General features: G+C 49.2%; 1 protein-coding gene across 2 annotated transcripts in view; it reads right to left on the minus strand.

Moving 5' to 3' along the window:
- Window positions 1–22,189, minus strand: part of TM2D3 (TM2 domain containing 3) — a 98,454-nt gene that overhangs the window by 54,598 nt on the left and 21,667 nt on the right. For both annotated transcript variants that reach the window (XM_019637864.1, XM_019637865.1), the window contains exon 6: window positions 16,640–16,812. In XM_019637864.1, coding sequence (XP_019493409.1) covers window positions 16,640–16,812 — 173 coding nt within the window. The remainder of the gene's footprint in view (window positions 1–16,639; window positions 16,813–22,189) is intronic.

Consider the following 22,189-nt stretch of genomic DNA (forward strand, 5'->3'; position numbering starts at 1 on the left):
AACGTCCTCCACAACTAGACTGAAGAACAAAACAACAGCAACTTGTCTGTTCCCCTTCCCCCAATTCCCCAATAAAAATCTTTAAAAAAAAAAAAAGTGAGGAAAACCTTCAGCTCTGAGCTCTTCGTCCTTGGTTAAGTTAGGAATGGTCAGACATTGTATTTTTGTACCATCTCTGGTTTCTCATTTCATTCCCAAGTGCATCTAAAGTAGGCAGGCCATTTAACAGAAGAGAAAAATGAGGCTAAGGGCAAGGAAAAGTGCCTCGTGTATCCTGGCAGGTGTGCCATGAGGCTGAAACATGGATGCAGGCCCTTCCCACACTGATCAAATGCCAGTTCATGGAGGATGAACTGTGGACGGGGCCAACGTTGGTGTCCCCGGGAACACCTCATGCACAGCCTAGATTTGGTATTCAAAAGACCCACGTGTTATTCAGGAATCTTTCAGTTACAGGAAACAATTCAAACGCAAAACAGCTTATGTTGAAAAGAGGGGCAGTTGGGGACACGTACTGGCTTGTGCAATGGCGGCTTCCATCTGGTTTCAGACATAGCTGGGCGATGGGCAGGGACTGGGCAGCCTGTAGCGCAGCAGCTCCAGGGAAGGGTCTGATTGGCCCAGCTTTGGTGGTCCCGCCCCTTTCTAAAGGGGTGGAGTTCTGATTGGCTGGATCTGGGTCACATGTCAAACCCTGTAGCCACAGGAAGGTCAGCCCCAACTGACAAGGAAGGAATGGCAGCCTCCTGAAGAGCTGGCCAGACAAAACATATGCACCTTCAATCCTACACTACACTCTCATTTCAGCCCCGAATTAACCTGACACCCACCAAGAGAGAGGAGGATGCTTTCTGAGGCTGAAAATCCTCTGGTGGGGTGGAGGGCTCTTCTCCACTAACCCATCTGTTTCCTTAACCTGACCGTCAGGCTTAGCACGTCTGCAGGGGCATATTAAAGTATAAAAGCCACAGAAACAAAATTGAAAATAAAATTTATGACCCTTTTTCAAAACAATATCCTAAAGCTGACCAAGACAGCCAACCCCATATGGTCCCCTAAATTGCAGGAGAAATTTAGCGGGCACTTATATTAAGCCACACACATGCTGGGGGAGTCGGGTCGTTTTCCAGTTCCCCAGGGAACGGATGAAGAATGTCTCCAGGATCTTGCTGGAGATGGAGCTAAGGTGTACTTGCCAATACTCGGCTCCTCTCTCCCTTATTTCTGCTAACCTCACCGATGCTCATCCGTCACAGGGTCCTCAGGCCACCTCGGCAGGCCAGCTATTGCTGCAGGGAAGTTCTGAGGAAGGCAGCCGACTTCTGCTTCACTGGCTTAGAGATGCAGGTGGTGGGGCAAATATCTGGGCCAGACGTCTTGCCAAGGATTCCTATTCTTTGTGACTTAACTATTCTCCTTTCACTGGTTGGAAAAGGGGCTTGCATGGTTAGGGTTGTCCACAGACCCTTGCCCCCCAGGGAGAGCTTCTCCAAGGTTGCAGAGGGAAGACCAGGAGCAGCACAGAGCTTTCACCCAGAAGGCTCAGAACATTCCATGGACCAGCCCACTTTCCACTATGGCGGGCTTGTTGCCCACCCATCCAACAGCTCTTCTCCATTTTCTGCTAACAGAACTCCAGTTGTCTGGGTAGCAATATGCCCAGCAACAAGGAATGAATCATGAGACCCTCCACCAGTGATCGGTAGAAGAGGTGGCCATGTGACCAGTTCTGGCCAATGAAATGTAAAGAGAAGTCTGCTAGGAAACTGTGGAACAATTTTTCCTTCCTGGCTACATAAGGGCATGGGAGGAAAAAGTTCCCTTTTTGCTGTCCCCTTTCCTCTGATCTGTACACATGATTTTAGGCAGTGCTGCTCTGAGTTACTGCGCCCATCTCAGGCCAGACAATCTCAGAAAGGCCAAGATAGAGGCATGGCTCCACCGCGCAACTGCCAACCTCCCTGCTGCCTGTTGGACTTCATAATAATTCTTGCATTGCATGAGAAGGTACTGTATTCTGTTACTTGCTGCTCAAAGCAACCAACTACTATCCTCACTGTCACCCAGCTGGCTTGAGACAGAACCGGGATAAGATGCCAGGCCAGTGCCCATCCTATTTACTTGGAATCCCACTTTTAAAGGTTTTCCACACCTGTTTGGAGCACGCACCAAATAAATGATACACACTCACATCAGGGTCCCATTGCTCAATCTGGAACTGTCAGGGAGCATTCCTACTGACAGCCCAGCACCCTACTCAGCCTTCTCTGGCACCATCCCATCAGGGAAGCAGGAGTGCTCTGCGATCCAGTCTGGAAAGGGTGGAAGTCTAGCCTCCCTACTTGCCATAGTTTCCCTGGGGTGTTGGCTGAAGTAGAGCTGCTACCAACTGAGAGTTTTCTGTCTTACTAAATTACGCCCTTCCAGGTCCTTTGGTAAGAGATAGTAGGCTTTTGTTGAACTCTTTGTGTTTGCACTCATTGGTCTTTCTAAGTTGCCCACTTCTTCAGGGAACTTGTCACCATATTGTTCCTTGAGTCCTGAGGTCCCTACCCAGTCTGCCGCATTCTCTTGACCTTTCGGAGTCTTATCTTGCTTTAATATGTAATGTCCAGTGTTTTGAGTGCCATCTTTCTGGACAATCGGCATTTTCAGATGCAAATTTTTCTTCGTTTACCCAGGATCGGGAGCCTAAGTTAATTTATCACAGAACAAAACAATATTTTGCAAATCTCCAAGACCATATTATATCACTTTGCTTGTGAGGAGAATTTACAGGACAGAAACTATCTTAAATCTATTGTAGAACCGGGATGCAGCACAATGGCATAAAGCCCATGAAAATGTTCAGACAATTTATTCCGGATTTCAGGATACTGATTTGCTTTTTGTGGCTTGGCCCTTTCACAAATCGGAGACCAAATTTTATTATTATTATTATTATTATTATTATTGGAGGCTGAGGCACAGTTAGAGTGACGCCAGTCACCCTGTATATCTGGACCCCTCCCCCCGCAACTTGCATGGGTCTCACCAAGTCCCTGGGAAGGGACCCTGGCAGTGCTCATCTGATGGCACATTTTATAAAATTTACAAGAAAAAGGGATTTTCATTGTAATTGGTTATGACCACTCTCTGTTCCTACTCTGATTTCCCCTCCATTATATGTCCCCTCTTGTTGGGCGATTTGGGGGTGGCTACAGACATTTTGGGGTGGCTGCAGGTCTGTTAAGGTGGGGTGAGCTGGGGATACATTTGAGTTGAGTGGAATATATTTATGTGAGCCTAGTCACTTCAGTATATAGTCAAATTATTGAAAGTCCTCTGGTATAGGAATGGCTTCCAAGAATTTTCTTACTGCCCCCTGTACTGACTCACCTGGCAAGTGACAAGAAGATACTGGTGACTAACGGATAATTAATGTCATCAATGGATGACAAGAGAACTTGAAATGCCCTGTAATCTCATAGCTCACCTAGAACAAGAACTTGATAAAGATTTCACCCAACCGGAAATAATCCAACACTTTATGTGACATTTCATTAATGACAAGTTGTGAAGCTGAAAATATCTTTTCTAAGCTATCAATAAGAAAATCAAATTTTAATCAACAGTGCTAAAGGCAAGCTTCATTTATCTTTTGATTCTCTCTATAGAAAATGCTATTATAAAATTATCATCAAAAAACATAGGAAAGGTATTTCAAGGTAGAAAATTAATTGTTATAATTACATTATTTTTCAGAACGTGATGTTTGAGGTTTAAAGTTTGTCATTTTGTGTGATTCCTTTTCTGGTTAAATAAATACTCATCTTTGTGCTTAGTTTTATTTGCATAATTATATAATCTTCTTTTTACAAGCCTCACAATTATATGAGATTCGAGCCCGGCAAACCTGGATCTGCCCTGTGGAGACCATCCTCCTGGCCCAGGAACACCCACAGAGCCACTCCATTTGGTTCAGGCGGAAGGGGATATTGATGGGTACGAGAAGTCTCACAGAACCATCAGGAAAGTGGAAGGACTGAGCTCAGGCTGAGCTTCCAGAACCACAGAACCACAGAGCAGGGCTCACTGACCCCAATGCCACCCCCGCAGCCAGTGGCCCTGGGACAGCCACTTCTCCTGCCCCTGGCCCACTCCACCCAGATGCCTGCCTTGCCTGATGCTTCACGGGCCCCCTCTGTCACACTCATGTGGTGTCTCATGGGCTGACACCAAACCGGGCTGGGAAAGGAGGGTGTTCAGAAGAAATGGGCACCACCAGTGACCAAGTCCACTACATCTACTGCATGACAAGGACCCACAGGGCTCCAGGGACAGACAGTAAATAAGACAAGGGCTCCTAGGACACTGGGACAGAGCGCCTCAGGTCCAGACACCCCACAGGGGACTGAGTTTTCGGAGAAGGGCGGGCCACTGACTTTGACAGCCCTCTAACTGATTTATTCGGAGGCCAGGGGGTGGACCTCAGGGACTGTGACAACCTCCAGCTTAGAGTATCTGTTGCTGCAGCCTCAGGAATTCTCAGTTGCTGGTAAATGTTACATCCCACTATATTTGGAAACGAGAAGGGGAGTTAAAAACCTAATGCAAAAGAATGAAACTAGACTGCTATCTGTCACCGTGAACCAAAATTAACTCAAAACAGATCAAAGACTAAACATCAGATCTGAAACAATAAACTGCACAGAAGAAAACACAGGTACTAAACTTACGGACCTTGGGTTCAAAGAGGATTTTATGAATTTGACCGCAAAGGCAAGGGAAGTGAAAGCTAAAATAAATGAATGGGACTATATCAAACTAAAAAGCATCTGCACAGCAAAAGAAACCATCAACAAAATGAAGAGGCAATCAACCGAATGGGAGAAGATTTTTGCAAACAACACCTCCAATAAGGGGCTAATATCCAAAAATATATAAGGGACTCCTACAGCTCAAACAAACAAACAAACAAACAAACAATCCAATTAAAAAATGGGCAGAGGAACTGAATAGACATTTCTCCAAAGAGAACTCACAGATGGTCAATAGACATATGAAAAGATGCTCAACATCACTAATCATCAGAAAAATGCAAATAAAAACCACAATGAGATATTTCTCACACCAGTTAGAATGGCTAACATCAACAAGACAAATAATAACAAGTGTTAGAGAGGCTGTGGAGAAAAAGGAACCCTCATTCACTGCTGGTGTGAATGCAGATTGGTGCAGCCGATACGGAAGGCAGTGTGGAGGTTCCTGAAAAGATTAAGAATAGAATTACCATATGACCCAGCAATCCCTCTCCTGGGTATCTACCCAAAAAACCTGAAAACATTTATCCATAAAGATATATGTGCTCCGAGGTTCACTGCAGCTTTATTTACAGTGGCCAAGACATGGAAACAACCAAAGTGTCCTTCAATAGATGATTGGATAAACAAGATGTGGTATAAAACACTTTTAAACCTTAAAAATATTTAAAAACAAATTAAAAGGGTGTGTAAAACCCTACATTTTTCTTTACTAAAAAAAAAGATGTGGTACATATACACAATGGGATACTATTCTGCCATAAGAAAAAATGAAATACTGCCATTTGCGACAATATGGATGGATCTTGAGATTATTATGCTAAGTGAAATAAGTCAGACAAAAAAAGTCGCAAACCATATGATTTCACTGACAGGTGAGATATAAAACTGAAAACAACAAAGGAACAAGACGAACAAATGAAGAAACAAAAACTCACAGACAATAGTTTAGAGGTTACCAGAGGGTAAGAGGGGAGGAAGGTGGTAGATGAGAGTAAAAAGGGTCAAATATACGGTGATGGAAGGAGAACTGACTCTGGGTGGTGAACACACAATCTGATATATAGATGATGTATTACAGTATTGTACACCTGAAACCTATGTAACTTTACTAACAATTGTCACCCCAATAAACTTTAATTAAAAAAAAAACACCCAAAATATAATACATACTGAATAGCCTCTTCTGCCCTCATCCGCGTAGTCACGGAATATAAATTAAGGTGTTCTTTCAGTTTCTAAATTTGTGTGTATCTACAGGATCAGAAACTGAAAGGGTATTTCACAATACTGTCCTCTCGCAGCTGAAGCGTAGAACGTGTGTTCCACAGTCCCCCACAGGGAAGCAAGTGTCCTGGGGACAGACAATGGCAGCGGCTGTTTCAAATACAAAGCCCCCAGGAGAGGCTCCCAGGGACAGAGGTGCCTGCTGCTCACTCAATTGGGATTTAAAGTGTTTGGCTCTGTGATAAGGTACCAGTTGCTCGGGGAAGATGCTGAGGAAAATGACATCTATTGTAAAATGTACATGACAGACGCTGGATGCCAGTCTTGTCGATTGTTTGGAAATTCTGGGACTAGATGTTTTTGCTCCATGCTGCTTGCTCCATCAGTCTTGCCTGTCAGCCCCTGACGTCCACACGCCCGATCACAGGCTGCGGCGTTTGGTGTGGAAAATTGAGCCACGGTGACGCTGAGGCAAGAAAGGTGACAATGTATGTACTGACTGACTGCTGACTATGCCAGACCCTGGGCCTCTCTTTCCACAGTTGTCCCACGTCCTCCTCTGTGCTGGGAGGATGGCAGCTGCCATCACCTGGCTTCCCATTGCAGGGAAAGCAGACACAGAAACGAGCAGCTGCGAGTCCCCACCCAGCCCCCTCTGCGCCCCATCGGCCTGCCCTCCCATCCCATCCATCCCACCGAAGGCCAGCCCTCTGCTCCTGACGGTGACCGGACCCTTCCCTTCTCCCCAGCCAGAGGACATGCCCGCAACTCGTCCTCTTCTTCTGCGTCCTTCACTCCCTCTCTATGGAACAGTCCCATCACACACGCACACCCAGTCCCCTCCAGCTGCCACGGCTCTGCCCCCTGCCAGCAAAACGCACGAGGCTGGTGAGCACTGCGCTGCCAGTCTCTCCGGCGTGCGTCCAGAGCCCGCGCTGGTCGGCTTCCCTCCCTACACCCCCCACAGAAATGGCTCTAGTAAAGTCCCTGGAGACCCCTGTGGCTGCCCCCAAGCTGAGCTCTCAGTCCTCGTCTCTTGTGGCCTGTCGGCACAGGGGACCCAGCTGGCCTCCCCTCCTACTGGAAACACGTTCCCGTGGACTCCCAAAACCTTCCCAGACTCTCAGCCACTCAGCAGGCTCGTCACTCATTGCTCTTCAGCCCCCAGGCCTCTTAGTGCCATGCCTGGGCTGACACTGGCGTCTTCTCTTCTACTACACACTCCTCCCACCAGGGCAGTGAGCCTGGAAGCTGTACAGAAAAAAACAAACAAACAAAAAATCTCCTTTGTTTTCTTCCTCTACCACCACTCTACTCTTACCATTCCACTTCCAATGTTTGTGGTCACCACATCTGTGGGTTTTCCAAATACATAGCAATTCTACAACTCTCCAGGGGTCCTACAATTAATTCTGACTCCATCTCCCTGGAAATAGCATCGGACTCCACGGGTTAAAAGCTCAGTCCCACAAGACCACTCCGACTTCAGACACCAATCACTAGTCCAGGTTGTCACCTGTCACAAGGCTATGACTCGGGACTAGCCGGGCAGAAGGGCATAGGGTAAGGGGTGAGGAAAGGACCAGCCATGCTTCTGACCACATGGCTATAGAGCGGCGTTCCGGTGACCTCACCCTCGGGTTTGGTCATTTGCTGAAACAACTCACAGAACTTAGCGAAAGAGTTTCCTTACCAGACCACAAAGGATATTGAAGGACACCAAGGAACAGCCTGATGAAGACACACAGGGTGAGGTCCAGAGGGGTCCCAAGAACAAGAGCTCCTGTCCCCATGGAGTCTGGGGTGAGGCGCCCTCCTGGTACATGGATGCATTCTGTTTTTCTTTCTAGATCACTGGTGTATTATAAAAAGATATAACTCTGGAACAGCATGAGGAAATGACACGGAGCGCCCCTGCCCTCTCAGATTACACCCTTCTTCCCACATTGCCACGTGCTCACCAGCCCAGAAGCTCTGCGAGCCCCGACTTTGGGGGTTTTTATGGAGGCTTCATTGCACAGGCATGATTGATTCAATCAATGGCCATTTTGGTGACTGATCCAAACTCCAGCTCCTCTCCCCTCCCCAGACCTCAGGGGCTGGAGCCGAAAGTTCCGACCTTCTAATCACACCTTTGGTCCTCCTGGCAACCGGCCCCCATCCTGCGGGCTTTCCAAAAATGACCTCATTAACATAAACTCAGGTGTGATTGAAAGGGGTTTGTAGTGAATAACAAGACACCCCTTTCACCTTTATTACTCCAAAGCTATTTCAGGAACCAAAGGAAAAAAATACCCAAATGGTGTAACAGCCCCATCAGATGGGTTGCATTCAAAAGAAATGCTGAAAACTCAAAGCCTAATCTTCCACACTTGGGGGCAGTTGTCCCAGATTCATTTACCCTTTGTGGACAAGGAAGCTGACCACCACGTGGCCGACTCATTACAGAGCAGGGGCTACACACTCCACCTTGGGTACAAAGGACACGTCTCCCCCGCTGCAGGGGCCTTGGGCTCCCCTCCTCCCCTTCCTGTGGGAAGTCAGCACTGAGCAGGGACAGACTGATAAATGCTTACCACTGGCTCTGGGGAGTGTATGTATGTCAATGTACATATGAGGTCAGACAAGTAAGTTCACAAACTCATCCTAGAAAAAGTGCTACCTACCTCATTGCTGAATATCACTATGGTCACCTTTGAAATACTCTCCTTGGGAAGCTATGCACCGATGCCAGTGCCTAGTCCACCCTTCAAAGCAATTTAGGAATTCTTTTCTGGAATGGCCATCAAAGCTATTGTCGTATTACCCTTGATGTCCTGAATGTCATCAAAATGTCTTCCTATATCAATATTTCCTTTATCTTCAGGTAAAGAAAGAAGTCACTGGGGGCCAGGTCAGGTGAGTAGGGAGTGTGTTCCAATACAGTTATTTGTTTACTGGCTAAAAACCCCCTCACAGACAGTGCCGTGTGAGCTGGTGCATTGTCATGATGCAAAGCCATGAATTGTAGGCGAGAAGTTCAGGTCGTCTAACTTTTTCATGCAGCCTTTTCAGCACTTCCAAATAGTAAGTTTGGTTAACTGTATCTCTATAGTTGGTACAAATTCATAATGAATAATCCCTCTGATATTAAAAAAGGTTAGCAATATTGTTGCAACAAGTTCGCAAACTTAAGTGTCAGACCTCATATATATAAATACCCACACAAGATTGTTATAAATTTTGCTGATATTATAAATGTGCACACATAATTCATAAATAATCCTAATATATAAGTGTTAAAATTATAATATATATAATGTATATATTATATATAAATACATATGAATAGTATATATAATTATATATTATATAATCCTAATAATAACCCTAATCTATGAACCCTGTGAATGTTACCTCATATGGCAAAAGAAACTGCAGAGGTGACTAACTTAAGGATCCTGAGATGGGGACATTACCCTGGACCATCTGGGGGGTCCCGACACAATCACAACTGTCCTCCTAAGAGTGGGGCAGAGGGAGATCTGACACAGAGGAGAAGGCAGTGTGAACACCACGCACAGAGAGAGCTGACGATGCTGAGCTGCTGGCTGTGAAGGTGGAGGACGGGCTGAGCCAAGGATCACGGGTCTGGAAGAGAAAGGCCAGGAAACGGACGGGTTCTCCCCTCGAGCCTGCGGAGGGAGCATGACCGTGCTGACAGCTTGATTTGGACCCAGTGAAACCGATTTCTGACTTCTTACCTCCAGAACTATAAGAGGAATAAATGCTCTTGCTTTAAGCCACCCAGTGGGCACTAATTTCTTACAGCAGCCGTAGGAAACTAATAGTAATCGATGTATTACGTCTCCGCTCCTACTACACCCTTCAATATACGCTCTAGGACACGGAAGGACAAACCCTTCACACATTTCCTCCTTAAAGCTGGTGCAATGTTAAGCTTTCTTGGTACAGGGCACTGGAGGGACACTGCAGGAAGAAAAGGCTTCCAGCAATTTCCAAGGTGGCTGGAGGGTCAGCACCAGACCCAGGTCACTCTCCCCCTGCGACCTTATTTGGTGATGGCCGTCTACAACCCTCTCAACACAAAAACCAATGCCACCCACCACCCACCTGCCCAAGGCCTGGAGGGCCCACCCTACCTGGCAGCTCCCTCTGCTACCTCCCCACCCCGCAGGCGACCCGAGCACTCCCAGGGGTGGCCTACTATTTGCCCAGCAAGCCCAGACCTCCTCCGACCTGCCTAACCCAGAGAAAGTCTGCCATCTGTGGCTGAACCCCCAACAACTTCATCTTTATGGAGGGGTTCCCTCCGCCCCTATTATCCTTACATGTGACAATTACTCTTTTAGTGAGGTAAATAACTTTATAGGAAACGTCCCCTGCTGAACCTACTATGTGGTTTCTGTCTCCTGACTGTGCCCAGGCTGCCCTGACTTACAGTTTTCTCATGTCCACAGTGCAAATACTCCCACCACGGCCAATTTCAAGCTGCCAACGTGACACCACGGACTGTGCAGCTGGGAAGGGACGCCCGAGTCACCATCACATAGTGTCTCCTCTGTACAGATGTGAAGAACCCCAAGCACAGATAATAGTGAATAATTAGGAAGTGATTTTTGTTTTTAATATAACGTATCAAGTGGTATGTTCATATAATTAATTGTTAATAATGCCTGTGTTTCCTGAGTGGCTTACAGAATTCCAGAACATTTAAAAGCTGGCTCTCGCTGCGGGGGACAAGCAGCCCCCAGTGCATCACTGGCATCAAGGGCTCCCAAAACAAGACAGGGGCGCTGAGCACTGGGGGCAGACGCTGGGATGGAGAAGGTCCTGGGTGTGGCCCGTAGCGGCCGGCCGGGCAGGGGAGCCCCCTGCTGTAGGCCTCATGCACCGCCTCCTGGTCCTTGAGCCCCGACCTTGACTGCCCCTCATGTCGTGCCTGAATGTGACGGCTGCAGCTGCACCCCTTGCCGCATGGTCACCTTCCAGTCTCCATGCAGTGCAGTTTTCCTTGTCATGGTTGCTGCCGTTTCACTCTGTCATTGAAAGGGACCCTGAAGGAGTGACTCTAGGCCTATGGTCTGAGAGCCAGGGGCTAGTCCTGACCTGACCACTGGCTGGTTGTGGGACTTGGGCCAATCGCCCGCCCTGCCGGGCCTAATGTGTACCTGTACAGTGAGGGTGGGACCAAGGACCCTTGGGCTTTCTTCCAGCTCTAGGGCCACCTAGACGGCAGGACAGTGTGTGGCCCGGGAGCTGCAGCAGCCTCTGCAGGTTCCATGGTACCTGGGAAAGCTGATGCCTGGGAACTGGCCCACAGCCCTGGTCACAGGACCCGCCGTCGGAGAGCTCAGCCATCGCTGAGAAAAAACAAAACAGGCAGGTCACGGGATCTTCCTTTCCCGCTTTCCCAGGGACCAAAAACCCTATAATAAAACCCAGAGGAGACAATCCCTCCCCAGAAATAAAGCCCTTACCCTGCTGCCTTCTGGGGCTCAGCCAGGTGTTGACCGGAAACCCAGAGAGCCCTCCACCAAGGGGCAGGCTCGAGGAGAGAGCTGCCCGCTTCGTGGACGAGCTGAGCGGGCTGGGTCAAGGTCCTGGGCCGGGCTACACGCTGCTTCGGAGCACGTCACCACAGTGGGGGACAATGTGGGCCGGGGGCCAGAGTGAGGAACATCCACAACGTCCCCCACAATGAAGGTGCCACCCAGAAGTCCCGAAACAGCCATTGCAGGACATGGACATGTTGGAACGATGCTGAGCGCCTCAAAGAACCAAGGAGCAGACACAGGAAGGTTTGTGGCTGGAGGTTCCCCTGGCCCAGGGTCCAGCCTGCAGAGTGCCAGCCAGGCAGTCTTCCCAGCTGCAATCCTTCCCTTCCTGGGGTCACCCCTCACTCGCTCCCCTCTCCAAACATGCTTTCCTGCCCCCCACCCCGACTCCCAGCCAGTATCCCAGGTCTAGCCAATGAGGCTTTGGCAAAGCTCCACGTCACATTCTTAAAAGATTTTAGCTCTGGCAGCTGAAAACAAGTGCTCTTTGACGAGACTCTTTGACCTGACGACTCCAACGCCCTTATCAGCAGCGCCCCCCAGCCCCCCCCCCCCCCCTCTCTGGCTTGCTGCCTTCCTCCCTTTTCGTCCAGGCCCCTGCCACAGATTCCTCCTTCAGGTTGCCCCTTCTCCCCCAAAACAGCCTCTGAAGTTTGACCTAGTGCAAGACCGACGGGTGGGCCAGGCCGCGTGGCTCCGCACCCCGGGAGCCCGGCCCGCAGCCCTCCCTCTGGGCACAGCCCTGCGTCTCCGTCTGCTTCCATGGAGCATTATGGAGTCACGGACTCACAGGCGACCGGGCACCCCGCACCCACATGCGCCTTTCCTTGGTCTCACTGGGTGAGAGGCCGATGAGAGAAGAATAAAATGAATGTCCCTGGCTCTCACACCCCTGGTGCCTGTGGGCCCCTTCCTGTGGCTTCAGTCCCCACGAGATGCCAAGGAGCCCTGGCTTGGGGGTCCAGCCCAACTGCGCCTGGGCTCAGACCCAGAGGCCCAGCCACCACTCACACCTGCTGTGGACCTGCTGAGCCACCTCACACCGCCCTCTCCCCACTGCCCCGCCAGCTCAGCCATCACCACGTTTTCTGTTTTTGTTCCCCAAATGCCTTGGATCCCCCACCTCTCGGCGTGGGCACCACTTCCCTGAATGGTCCCCACTCGCTGCCCACTTGGTGAAGCCAGAGTGTGGCTCACCCTGCTTCGCAGCCCCTCCTCACTGCCCCCTCACTGTGTGGCCCTGGGCAGCCTGTCAGTGTCCCCATCCTTAAAGGGGCTGATGGGGACAAGCTGCAGACAAACGTTTGCTAATGTACTGATGGGGTGGCCACACTGGGCTGGGGCATTGCAGCGTCAGGCAGAGGCCGAGGAGCCTCAGCACGGGGCTCCCCGTGCCCTGGAAGAGCAACCCTGAGGACGTGCACCCCCAGGACTATGGGGGCCGCTGCACAGAGGGTGGGGCTCTGCCTGCTGGGGCCCGGACCTGAGGGCTGCAGGACCTCCCTCTGGGCCCCTTCCAGGCGGGTGACACTGCTGCAGTCACACTGTGTGCCCACCACTGTGCCAGCTGAGGAAGGCTCCTCCCTGGGCCTCAGCCTCCCTACCCATCAGTGCCTCCTGTGAGCGGAGGGTGGAGCCCTCTCAGCCCCCTAGAGCACGCACCCTCTAGAATGCTACACCTCAGACACAGCACTTCCTCTGTCCAGGCCTCCTGGCTTCCAGCTTCCCGAAGACCTTCCCTATCATGCAGTCCCCCGACCTGCCCCACTGGAGACGCTGCTGGGGTAGCTCAGCGCATCCCCAAGCCCCGTGTCTGGCTTCCCGCACACCTGGCTCAGACTCCGTGCCCCAGGCCATGTAATGTCAGTGCAATACCTCAGGTCACCAAGCCGTTGTCGCAGGCTTCTGTGCCCTCAGGAACAGGGACACAGAGGGGCCTGCCATGTGCCCATTTTGCAGGAATGAATGGCAGTGTGGGCGTGGGGCGAGTTTCATGGAGGTAAATGCCCCTGGACAATGTCACCCACAGGTAAGCGCGCGACCTCCTCCCCAAAAGGCACAGGTGAGGACTCAGAGGCCCTGCCACTTACAGAGCAACTGGCTTTACTTTTTCCAGCCTTGAATCTCCCCTGGGACCACCCAACAAAGGTTTGTAAAGGTGACTTGGGGACAAAATAAGAGTGATAACTACAGATCAGTCATTATGTAAATTAACGCTCTTATAGAACACACAACTCACCAGAAGCCCCGTTCCTCACCCTTTTTAGCAGCACACCACGGGTATGTTCTGACCTCTGACCTCAAAACAGGCAACACAGGGCGGGTGTTGCCTGGGGACAGCAGGCCCCAAACCGACATGCACCAGATTTCAGTGCATCGCTCGGCATTCACAGTAACACAAGAAGGCCTAGAAGATGGCCCAGGTACCAGCAAAGCACTGGACCAAATGTCACATGTGCGACACCAGAGTTACGGCAAGTCACGTTAAGCCACTCGGGGAAGAACAACGGAACCTCATTCTCATCAGGAATCTGGTTTTATTTAAAGGCTGTCCCCACACACTCTCCTCACGTTCCCCGCCATTGTCACCATCACTGTTTGCTAGCAGGATCTGCAAGAAGAGCTCATCTGACACATGCGTGGCGTGTGTATCTATCTGGTCAGTCTCTCTGATATGGAAATAAAATCTAACAAGCCAGGGGAGATGCGACGTGTGCGTGAGTTAGCATGTGTACTCGAGAGAGAGAGGAGAGAGGAGAGAGGAGAGAGAGAGAGAGAGAGAGAGAGAGAGAGAGAGAGAGAGAGAGAGAGAGTGTGTGTGTGTGTGTGTGTGTGTAAATGTGTTATGCTGATGACACAGGTAAGGCCGTGGCCCCATATTCTGTGCTATAGGCTGCGTGGTTTGTAGAAACACAGACGAATGTGTTAACTGCAGGATGACTGGCTCTGGGCGCTGCGGGTCCATCAACATCAGATTATACATCATAAAACAGATCTTGATAAAAGACTGAGTTCACCCAAGTGACACCTCATTAATTCAGCCCTGGCAGGAAACAACACAATCTAATTTTTCCAGACAACGTGGGTTATCCCTGTAATCACTCAAGCTTACAAATTAACATTTTACCAGAAACGTTTTTATCCTTAAATAAAGTACTCCAAGCACAATGTAATTTTCCTTTGGTAGCTTGGGGTCCTCCCTGGAAGGTGGGTCACGCCTTGGGCTGCCATCAGGGGGATGTCAGCAGGAAGTGTGACCCGGCCCCTACAGAAAACGGCGCCAGGTTGCTGGGTCTCCTACACGTACAGTGTGGCTGGAGCGATTTACACAAGCCCATGGGGATCAATTACCAATTGAAATAATGGCTGAGCTGACACATAATCAATTGCATCATAATCCATCTACTTAAGAGTTCACAGAAGGTGAGAGAAGGCTGGAGTTGGGGTTCGGAGACAAGCACCCATCTCGTGGCCCCTGGGAGTCGGGGTCAGGGCAGCCATGGGTCTGCTGTGGGCTGACCTTTGAGGTCTGACAGAACTGACACACTGTGGCCCCCGGGACCCCCCACCCTCTCAGTTACCGGTTAGCTTCCACCCGCCATATTCCATGGAGGACGTGTGGGGGCAGCCAGTCATCACCTTTGCTGGGACACCGTGCCCACCAGGCAGCCTCTGGCCGCCACCTGCGGCAGGTGGGCCCTTCTTCCCCAGCTCTGCTTCTGCCTTCTCCAGGGCTCGACCTCCAGCCCCTGCTTCCCTTTAGGGGCTGCGATTAAACTGAGGGCCTGGAGCTGCAACGCTGAGGCCCCAACTCATGGGGGACTATCACCCTCAGGGCACTGCCAGCTGCTGAGAACAGTCAAAACACACGTTGGCCATTTTTTTGTTTACAAATGAGAGTGGACTGTAAATGTATGTGGAGATCACGTATTATGCTGTTTTACATAAGTTGTCTTCTTTGTTCTCCATGTCAACCCAGTGAGGTAACAACTAATAATACCCCCATTTTACAGAGGAAGAAACCGAGGCCTGGAGGGGTCAGAGGTCGCACGAATGCATTCGCGGGCTCTGGAGCCTAAGCTTTTCACCACTTTGCTTGCGGCCACCTTGACAGGCCTGTCCCACCGTGTCTGTCACATACATCACTTTCATTCTGGTTCAGGTGAGAGAGGGACAGAGCGATGGCTGCTCCACTGGACCCTGACCAAAGATCTGTGACATGACTGTCACAGACCAGCAAAGACGTTTAAATATCTGCTTGCATGCCCTCCTTACAAAATGTTTTTATGATTACATAAAAAACTAGCTGAGTTATTTCCTTCGGGGAAGGATTTCCTTTCTTACGTAGCTGAGACACCAAGACCCCCTTCTCCACTAGATGCAGAGCAGGACAGGTAGGAGTGGCGTGTGGCTGCTAGGAAGAGCCCGTGGCACAAACAAGAGAGATTTTGTTTCTTGGAGGGCAGAGCTGGGGCGGACGCTCCACTGGCCTTGGGAACCTTGTGCCTCTGCTCTGCCCACTGTGTTTGGCTCTGTCATGAAGGTCACTGAGTCCCCATTCCAGCCGGAAGGAAGGAAGAGGAACCAGCCACGAGGACACACGCTCCTTATTTGTCGGGGTCCAGGCCAAAAAACCGAACGCCCAGAAACCACAATCGCCTATCAGACAAAAGGTGGGTGACAGAGGGAGCCGGAGGGTGGACAGAAAAAAAGAGCAAACTCCCAGGTGACCGGGCTATGTAAGTGCAGGACACAGCAGTAACACCGGAGCCGGAGACAAGAGAAGAGGTGGCATGCCCACACCCAGACCAGAAGCGGGCTCCGCTGTGCCTCTGGGGAGCAGCACGCCGAGGCTGGCAGTGCCCAAAGGAGCCGAGGCTGCGGCTGTCCTCAGAGCAGCGTGTCCTCTGGGCATCTCTTAGCACGTCCACGACCGCAAATTCCATGCAGTCAGTGGAAATTACAGGCAGCCGGTGATGTCAGAAGCACTAAGGGCTCAGACGACGCAGCAGGAGGGGTCACTCCTTTGCCACAGCCACTAGATATGCTTACCTGTCCAGGCGACTGTGATCCTGGCGGCCTTAGGCTGAGGGGGCTTCAGTAAGTGGGGGTTCCGCTGTGAGTCAGCAGGGACACTCAGTCCTGCAGCTCCGCGCCTGGTGTGGTGACCGCAGGCACATCGGAGACCCAAGTCACCATCTGTTTGAGGCCAGAGGCCAGCCTGCCTGCAACGATAAGGGGAGTCTGAGTGCTAAGTAGTTCACGAAGCCCTTCAGTGAGCTGAGCGCTGTCTGTCTGTCTGTAGGAGGGTGTCTCGGGGAGACGGCAGGGGCAGGTCCAGGAAGCCCCACCTCGAGCCAGCTGACGGGCTCCGCCTGCCCTCTCTCTATACACGTCCCCTTACAGATGAACGACACTCCAGACGGAGACATGCGAGCAGGTAACAGCAGGGTCCTCGGCTCTACAGTGATGAGAGGTGGCTCTGGGCCAGGTTCTGGACACGTGGGATTGTAGACACGTTGTTCTACCAACCACTACAGATCTCGGGGGACCATCTGGGTCCAAGCCTAAGCCCCTTGGGCCAAATGCCTGCTTACTGTGTATTTCTACATCACGCGTCCACCTCACGTAAATGACATTATTTCACCAAGGACAACCCGAAGTCACGATGGCCACCTGGAGTGACTTTTGACAAACACAGGATTGTTATTTTGATGGGCTTCTGAACATAAACAGAAAAAGACATCCTGAGTATCCAATGGTTTATCCTCCTTACTTGACACGAGGAGACCTCCAAAGTCAATTCAAATTCTAAAATTGTCTACCTAGATTTCCCAAATCCCAGGTCAGAAAGGAAAACGCGGTGACAAATTCAGACTCGTGCTGAACGTGTACGCCCCAAGCTTTCCCGGCCTCTTCCAGCCAGCCTGTCTGAGGTCGGGCCGGGAGATGCAAAGCCTTGCATGAGAAAAGCTAACTAGCAGGACCCTAAAGGGGACACAGGGGCTAACAAATCCTTAAAAACACACAGTAGAAACTCTTTGAACAGGGACACTTGCCAATATCCCGAACCAAAGAATAACTGGAAGTGAACGGTCTCATATTAGCCAAAAAGAAACAGGAGCTAGAAAGTGTGGGGGTTCTAAAGGGGCTCCAAGGGGGACTGCAGCCAGCACCCTCTCCCCGCCCCCCGTTCCCTCTTTTTCTTATCTCTTGAAGACTTTGGAGATGAATTGTAACAGATTGCATTTTCTAAAAATGGCCACTGCAATATTTCTAGTTTCATATACTCTTCCTGAATCTTCCTACTCCCCCAATAAGAGACGGAGTTCATGTCCATTTTCCTTGAACTTGAGCGGGCCTTTGTAACTGATTCAGTTAGCAGGTTGTGGAAGGAGTGATACTACATGTCTTCTGGAGCTAGGTAAAAACAGGCAATCCATCTTACATGGGGCACCCAGCCTCCACGTGGCCCCCCAGCCTCCATGTGGCTCCCAGGCCTCCACATGGCGCCCCGGCCTCCGTGTGGTCCCCCGGGCTCCATGTGGTCCCCCCAGCTTCCACGTAGCCATCCAGCCTTCACATGGCTCCCCTCAGCCATGTGGCTCCCCAGGCCCCGTGTGGCCCCCTAGCCTCCGTGTGGCTCCCCAGCCTGTGTGTGAATCCCCAGCCTCTGTGTGCCCCCCCAGCCCCCTTGTGGCCCCCCAGCCTCCCTGTGGCTCCCCAATCCCCATGTGGTTGCCCACCATGCTGTAAGGAAGCCCAACCAGGCCCGTGTAGAGACCACATGAAGAAGCCTGTGGAGAGGAGCTGCCAGGTGTGTAGAGACAGCCTTGGGTGGGTCTGGCCCCATCCTGAGTCTTCTAGCTGTGGCCACCGGCATTACAGAGCAGGGACAAACCATTGCGCTACGCCTGTCAAAACTTCTCATCCACAGTATCTGTGAAAATAAGTGACTGCTTTATGTCACTAAGGTTTAAGGTGATCTGTTACACAGCCACAGAAGTTGGAGCTTCACAACATTTTCACACAAAAAAAACAAAAAAACTTTCACAAAAATGTTCTGTCACTCTGTGCACACTGCAGAACTAACAAGCCCAGATAAACAGACCCAACACAAAAGACAAATAAATCAAACCGCATGGTCTCTGAGAGTCCACAGGACATACTGTCCTAATTGGTCAGAGAGAACGCATATATATTTAAAAGAAGATAATTCAAGAACCTCCAAAGGAAAGAGAAAAAAGTTAACCTTCTGACTATGTGTTGATGCTTCAATTTTTTCAAAGGAAAAACGTTTAACTTTGATAGTCATTAATGATCTTGGTTACTAGGTTACAAAAGAAGAGAAAAAGCAGATCATTCACAGTTTTTAGCTTTTAAATATGGCTGGGAAATGCTTTTCAAGTCATTTGGAAAAAAAAAGTTCATGCAACGCTCTGGGTGGATGACTACAGGCAGATGAAAGTGAGTAACTGTGATTTAAAACCTCTAATTTCTGCTTCCAGGTAGGATGTAGAAAGCTGCAAAGAACCATGAGAAAAATGTGGATAGTCTCCAAAATGGATCACTTTTCTTGAGTCTAAGTCAGAGATGCAGGGCAGCCGAATGGCTGAACTGCAGAGGGGCAGGTCCTCCGAGGAGAAACGCAGCTCACAACCTGCTTCCCCTTCAGCAGGCACAGGACAAAGTGACAGCCAGAAGACACGAAGGCATCAGCTAAAAGTCTAGCAAATGATTCAAGGCCAAGGGTGGGCCAGGGTGTAAGTTTGGAAGAGCTGAGAAATCCTGACTTGGAGAGAAGTGTGCATTCACTCGAAAGACCTCTGAGTGCTCTCGACAGAAATATCAGGATCAGGTCAGGGGACCGGAGAGGGACATGCCTGTGGGTGTGCAGGGAACCAGCTGCTGCTGGAGGACAGACACAGCCCCCCACCCCCACTTCCCTGGCTCCAGCCCCCCCATGAAGCCAAGGGCCGAGAGGCTGAGGGAAGGACACCAACTCCTCCTGCCCACAGGGCACAATGAAGCCCAACAGGACATTGAACAGAAGAAGGACTTGAAAAGAAGAAGAAAACAACACAGTACCCCCCAATGTCCAGGATACAATAAAAAAAAACAACCACTTGTCATACCAAGAACCAAAGCAATCACAAGCTGAATGAGAAAAGATAATCTAAAGGTGCCAACACTACCTGAGATGACTCGGATGTTGGGATTATCTAGGACTGATCAAGGATTTCAGAGCAGCCATCATAGAAATGCTTCGGTGAGCTATTATGAACGCTCTTAAAATAAATAAAAAATAGAAAGTCTCAGCAAATAAATCAAAGATATAAAAAAGAACCAAAGAGAAACTATGTAATTAAAAGTACAATAATTTAAAAACTCACTAAAAGGCTCAGTGGTAGGTTAAAGATGAAAGAGGAAAGAATAAGTGAACTCAAAGAGAGATCAATAAAATTTCCAATCTGAATAACAGAAAGTAGACTTAAAAAAATACAAAAACAACAGTAATTCAGAAATCTGTGGGATAATGACCAAAAAAATCTAACATTTGTATCACTGGACTGGACTCTCAGAAGAATAGGAGAGTGTGAGACTGAAAAACATATTTGAAGAAACACAGCTGAAAATCATTTTTAAAAGCTCAACTAATCCAAATGTGGGTAGGAAAAAGAAAAAAGAGGAAAAGAAACAGATGGAACAACTAGAAAACAACAAGATGGTAAATTTAAATCCAAGCATATGACTAGTGACGTTAAATGTAAATTGCCTAAAATCCCCAATGAAAAGGCAGAGATTATCAGATTAGACAAGAAACCAAGACCCAATATATGCTGTCTAAAAGAAACTCAGTCTAAATCTAAAGATATATTAATAGATAGGTTACAAAAGGGAAAGGATGGAAAAAGACATACCAAGCAAACATTAATAAAATAAAAGTGGGTGTGGTTATAGGAATAGCAGACAAAGTAGACTTCAAAACAAGATTACCAGGGATAAAGAGGGACATTAGATGATCATAAAGGGGTGAATTCATCAAGAAGACATCACATGCTTCTCAAAAATATCAAATATATGGGCCGGCCGAGTGGCGCGATGGTTAAGAACTCGCTTGGGATGCCAGAGGGTCCCGGTTCGGATCCCACATATGAGGGCCAGTGACACTGCCCTCTACAGCTAAGATGCTGAACAACAGCTCAACCTGGAGCTGGGCTGCCGAGAGTCGCTGGCGACGGCGTAGGCTGCAGTCCCTGTGGCAGTGGGTTGCCATGGGCTACCGTGTGTGGCCAGCAGCCAGCGTGAGCGGCCAGCAGCCAGCGTGAGCGGCCAGCAGCCGCAGTGAGCGGCCGTCCAGAAGCCGGCGACTGATCTGCCTCGCCAGGGAAGAGCGCAATGATGCTGCCAACTTGGGCCAGTGAAGCAACGTCCTCCACAACTAGACTGAAGACCAAAATGACAGCAACTTGTCTGTTCCCCTTCCCCTAATTCCCCAGTACTGTTCCCATCCCCCCAATTACCCAATAAAAATCTTAAAAAAAAAAAAATCAAATATAGCGTTACCTTAGGATCCAGTAATCCCATTCCTGAATATGTACCCAAAATAACCGAAAGCAGGGGCTGGAACAGATATTTGTCACCCATGCTCACTGCAGCATTAAGGGACCCAAAAGGTGGAACCAACCCAAGTGTCCATCAACACATGAATGGGTAAATAAAATGCAGTCTATACAATGAACTGTTTGGTATTCAACCTTAAAAGGGGATGAAATTCTGACACATGCTACAATACAATGAATCTTGAAGACATTATGCTAAGTGACACAAAAGACAAATATCTGTATGATTTGATTTCACTTATATAAAGGAGCTAAAGTAGCCAGATTCATAGAGACAGAAAATAGAATAGCGACGGCTAGCAGGGAGGGCAAATAAAAAGTTGTGGTTTAGTGGGTGCTGAGTTCCAATTTGGGAAGATGAGAACGTTTTGGAGATGGATGGCGGTGAGAGTTGCACAACATGAATGAATGTACTTAATGCCATGGAAGTGTACGCTCAAAATGGTTAAAATGGCACAGTTTGTGCTATGTATATTTTACCACTAAAAAAAGTCATCACAACCTAAATGTGTACATATGCCTTATAAGTTTCAAAATATGCAAGCAAAAATTGATAAAACTGAAAAGAGAAATACACAAGTCTCCCACAATTGGAGACTACAAGGCTCCTTTGCTGGTAATTGACAGAAAAAGTACAAAGGATATTGGCAAGTGTATAGAAATCCTGAAAAAACTATCAACCAACTTGACCTGATCAACATTTACAAAACACATTACCTGGAAGAGCAGAAGATATATTCTTTCAAGCGCACATATAACATCCAGCATGACAGACTATACGCAGCCATAAAACAAACCAATGGATTGAAAAGAATTAAAACACAAATTTTAGGGCCGGCCAAGTGGCTCAGTTGGTTAAGAGCTCGCTCAGGAGTGCGAGCTCTGAGCAACAGCAGTTCGAGTCCTGGCCCAAGCTGAGCTGCTGCTGAGCTGCCAGCAGATTGCAGGATGGCTCAGCTAAAAAAAAAAAAAAAAAAAA

The sequence above is a fragment of the Hipposideros armiger genome, unplaced genomic scaffold (assembly GCF_001890085.2).
Source record: "Hipposideros armiger isolate ML-2016 unplaced genomic scaffold, ASM189008v1 scaffold_35, whole genome shotgun sequence".
Lineage (NCBI taxonomy): Eukaryota > Metazoa > Chordata > Mammalia > Chiroptera > Hipposideridae > Hipposideros > Hipposideros armiger.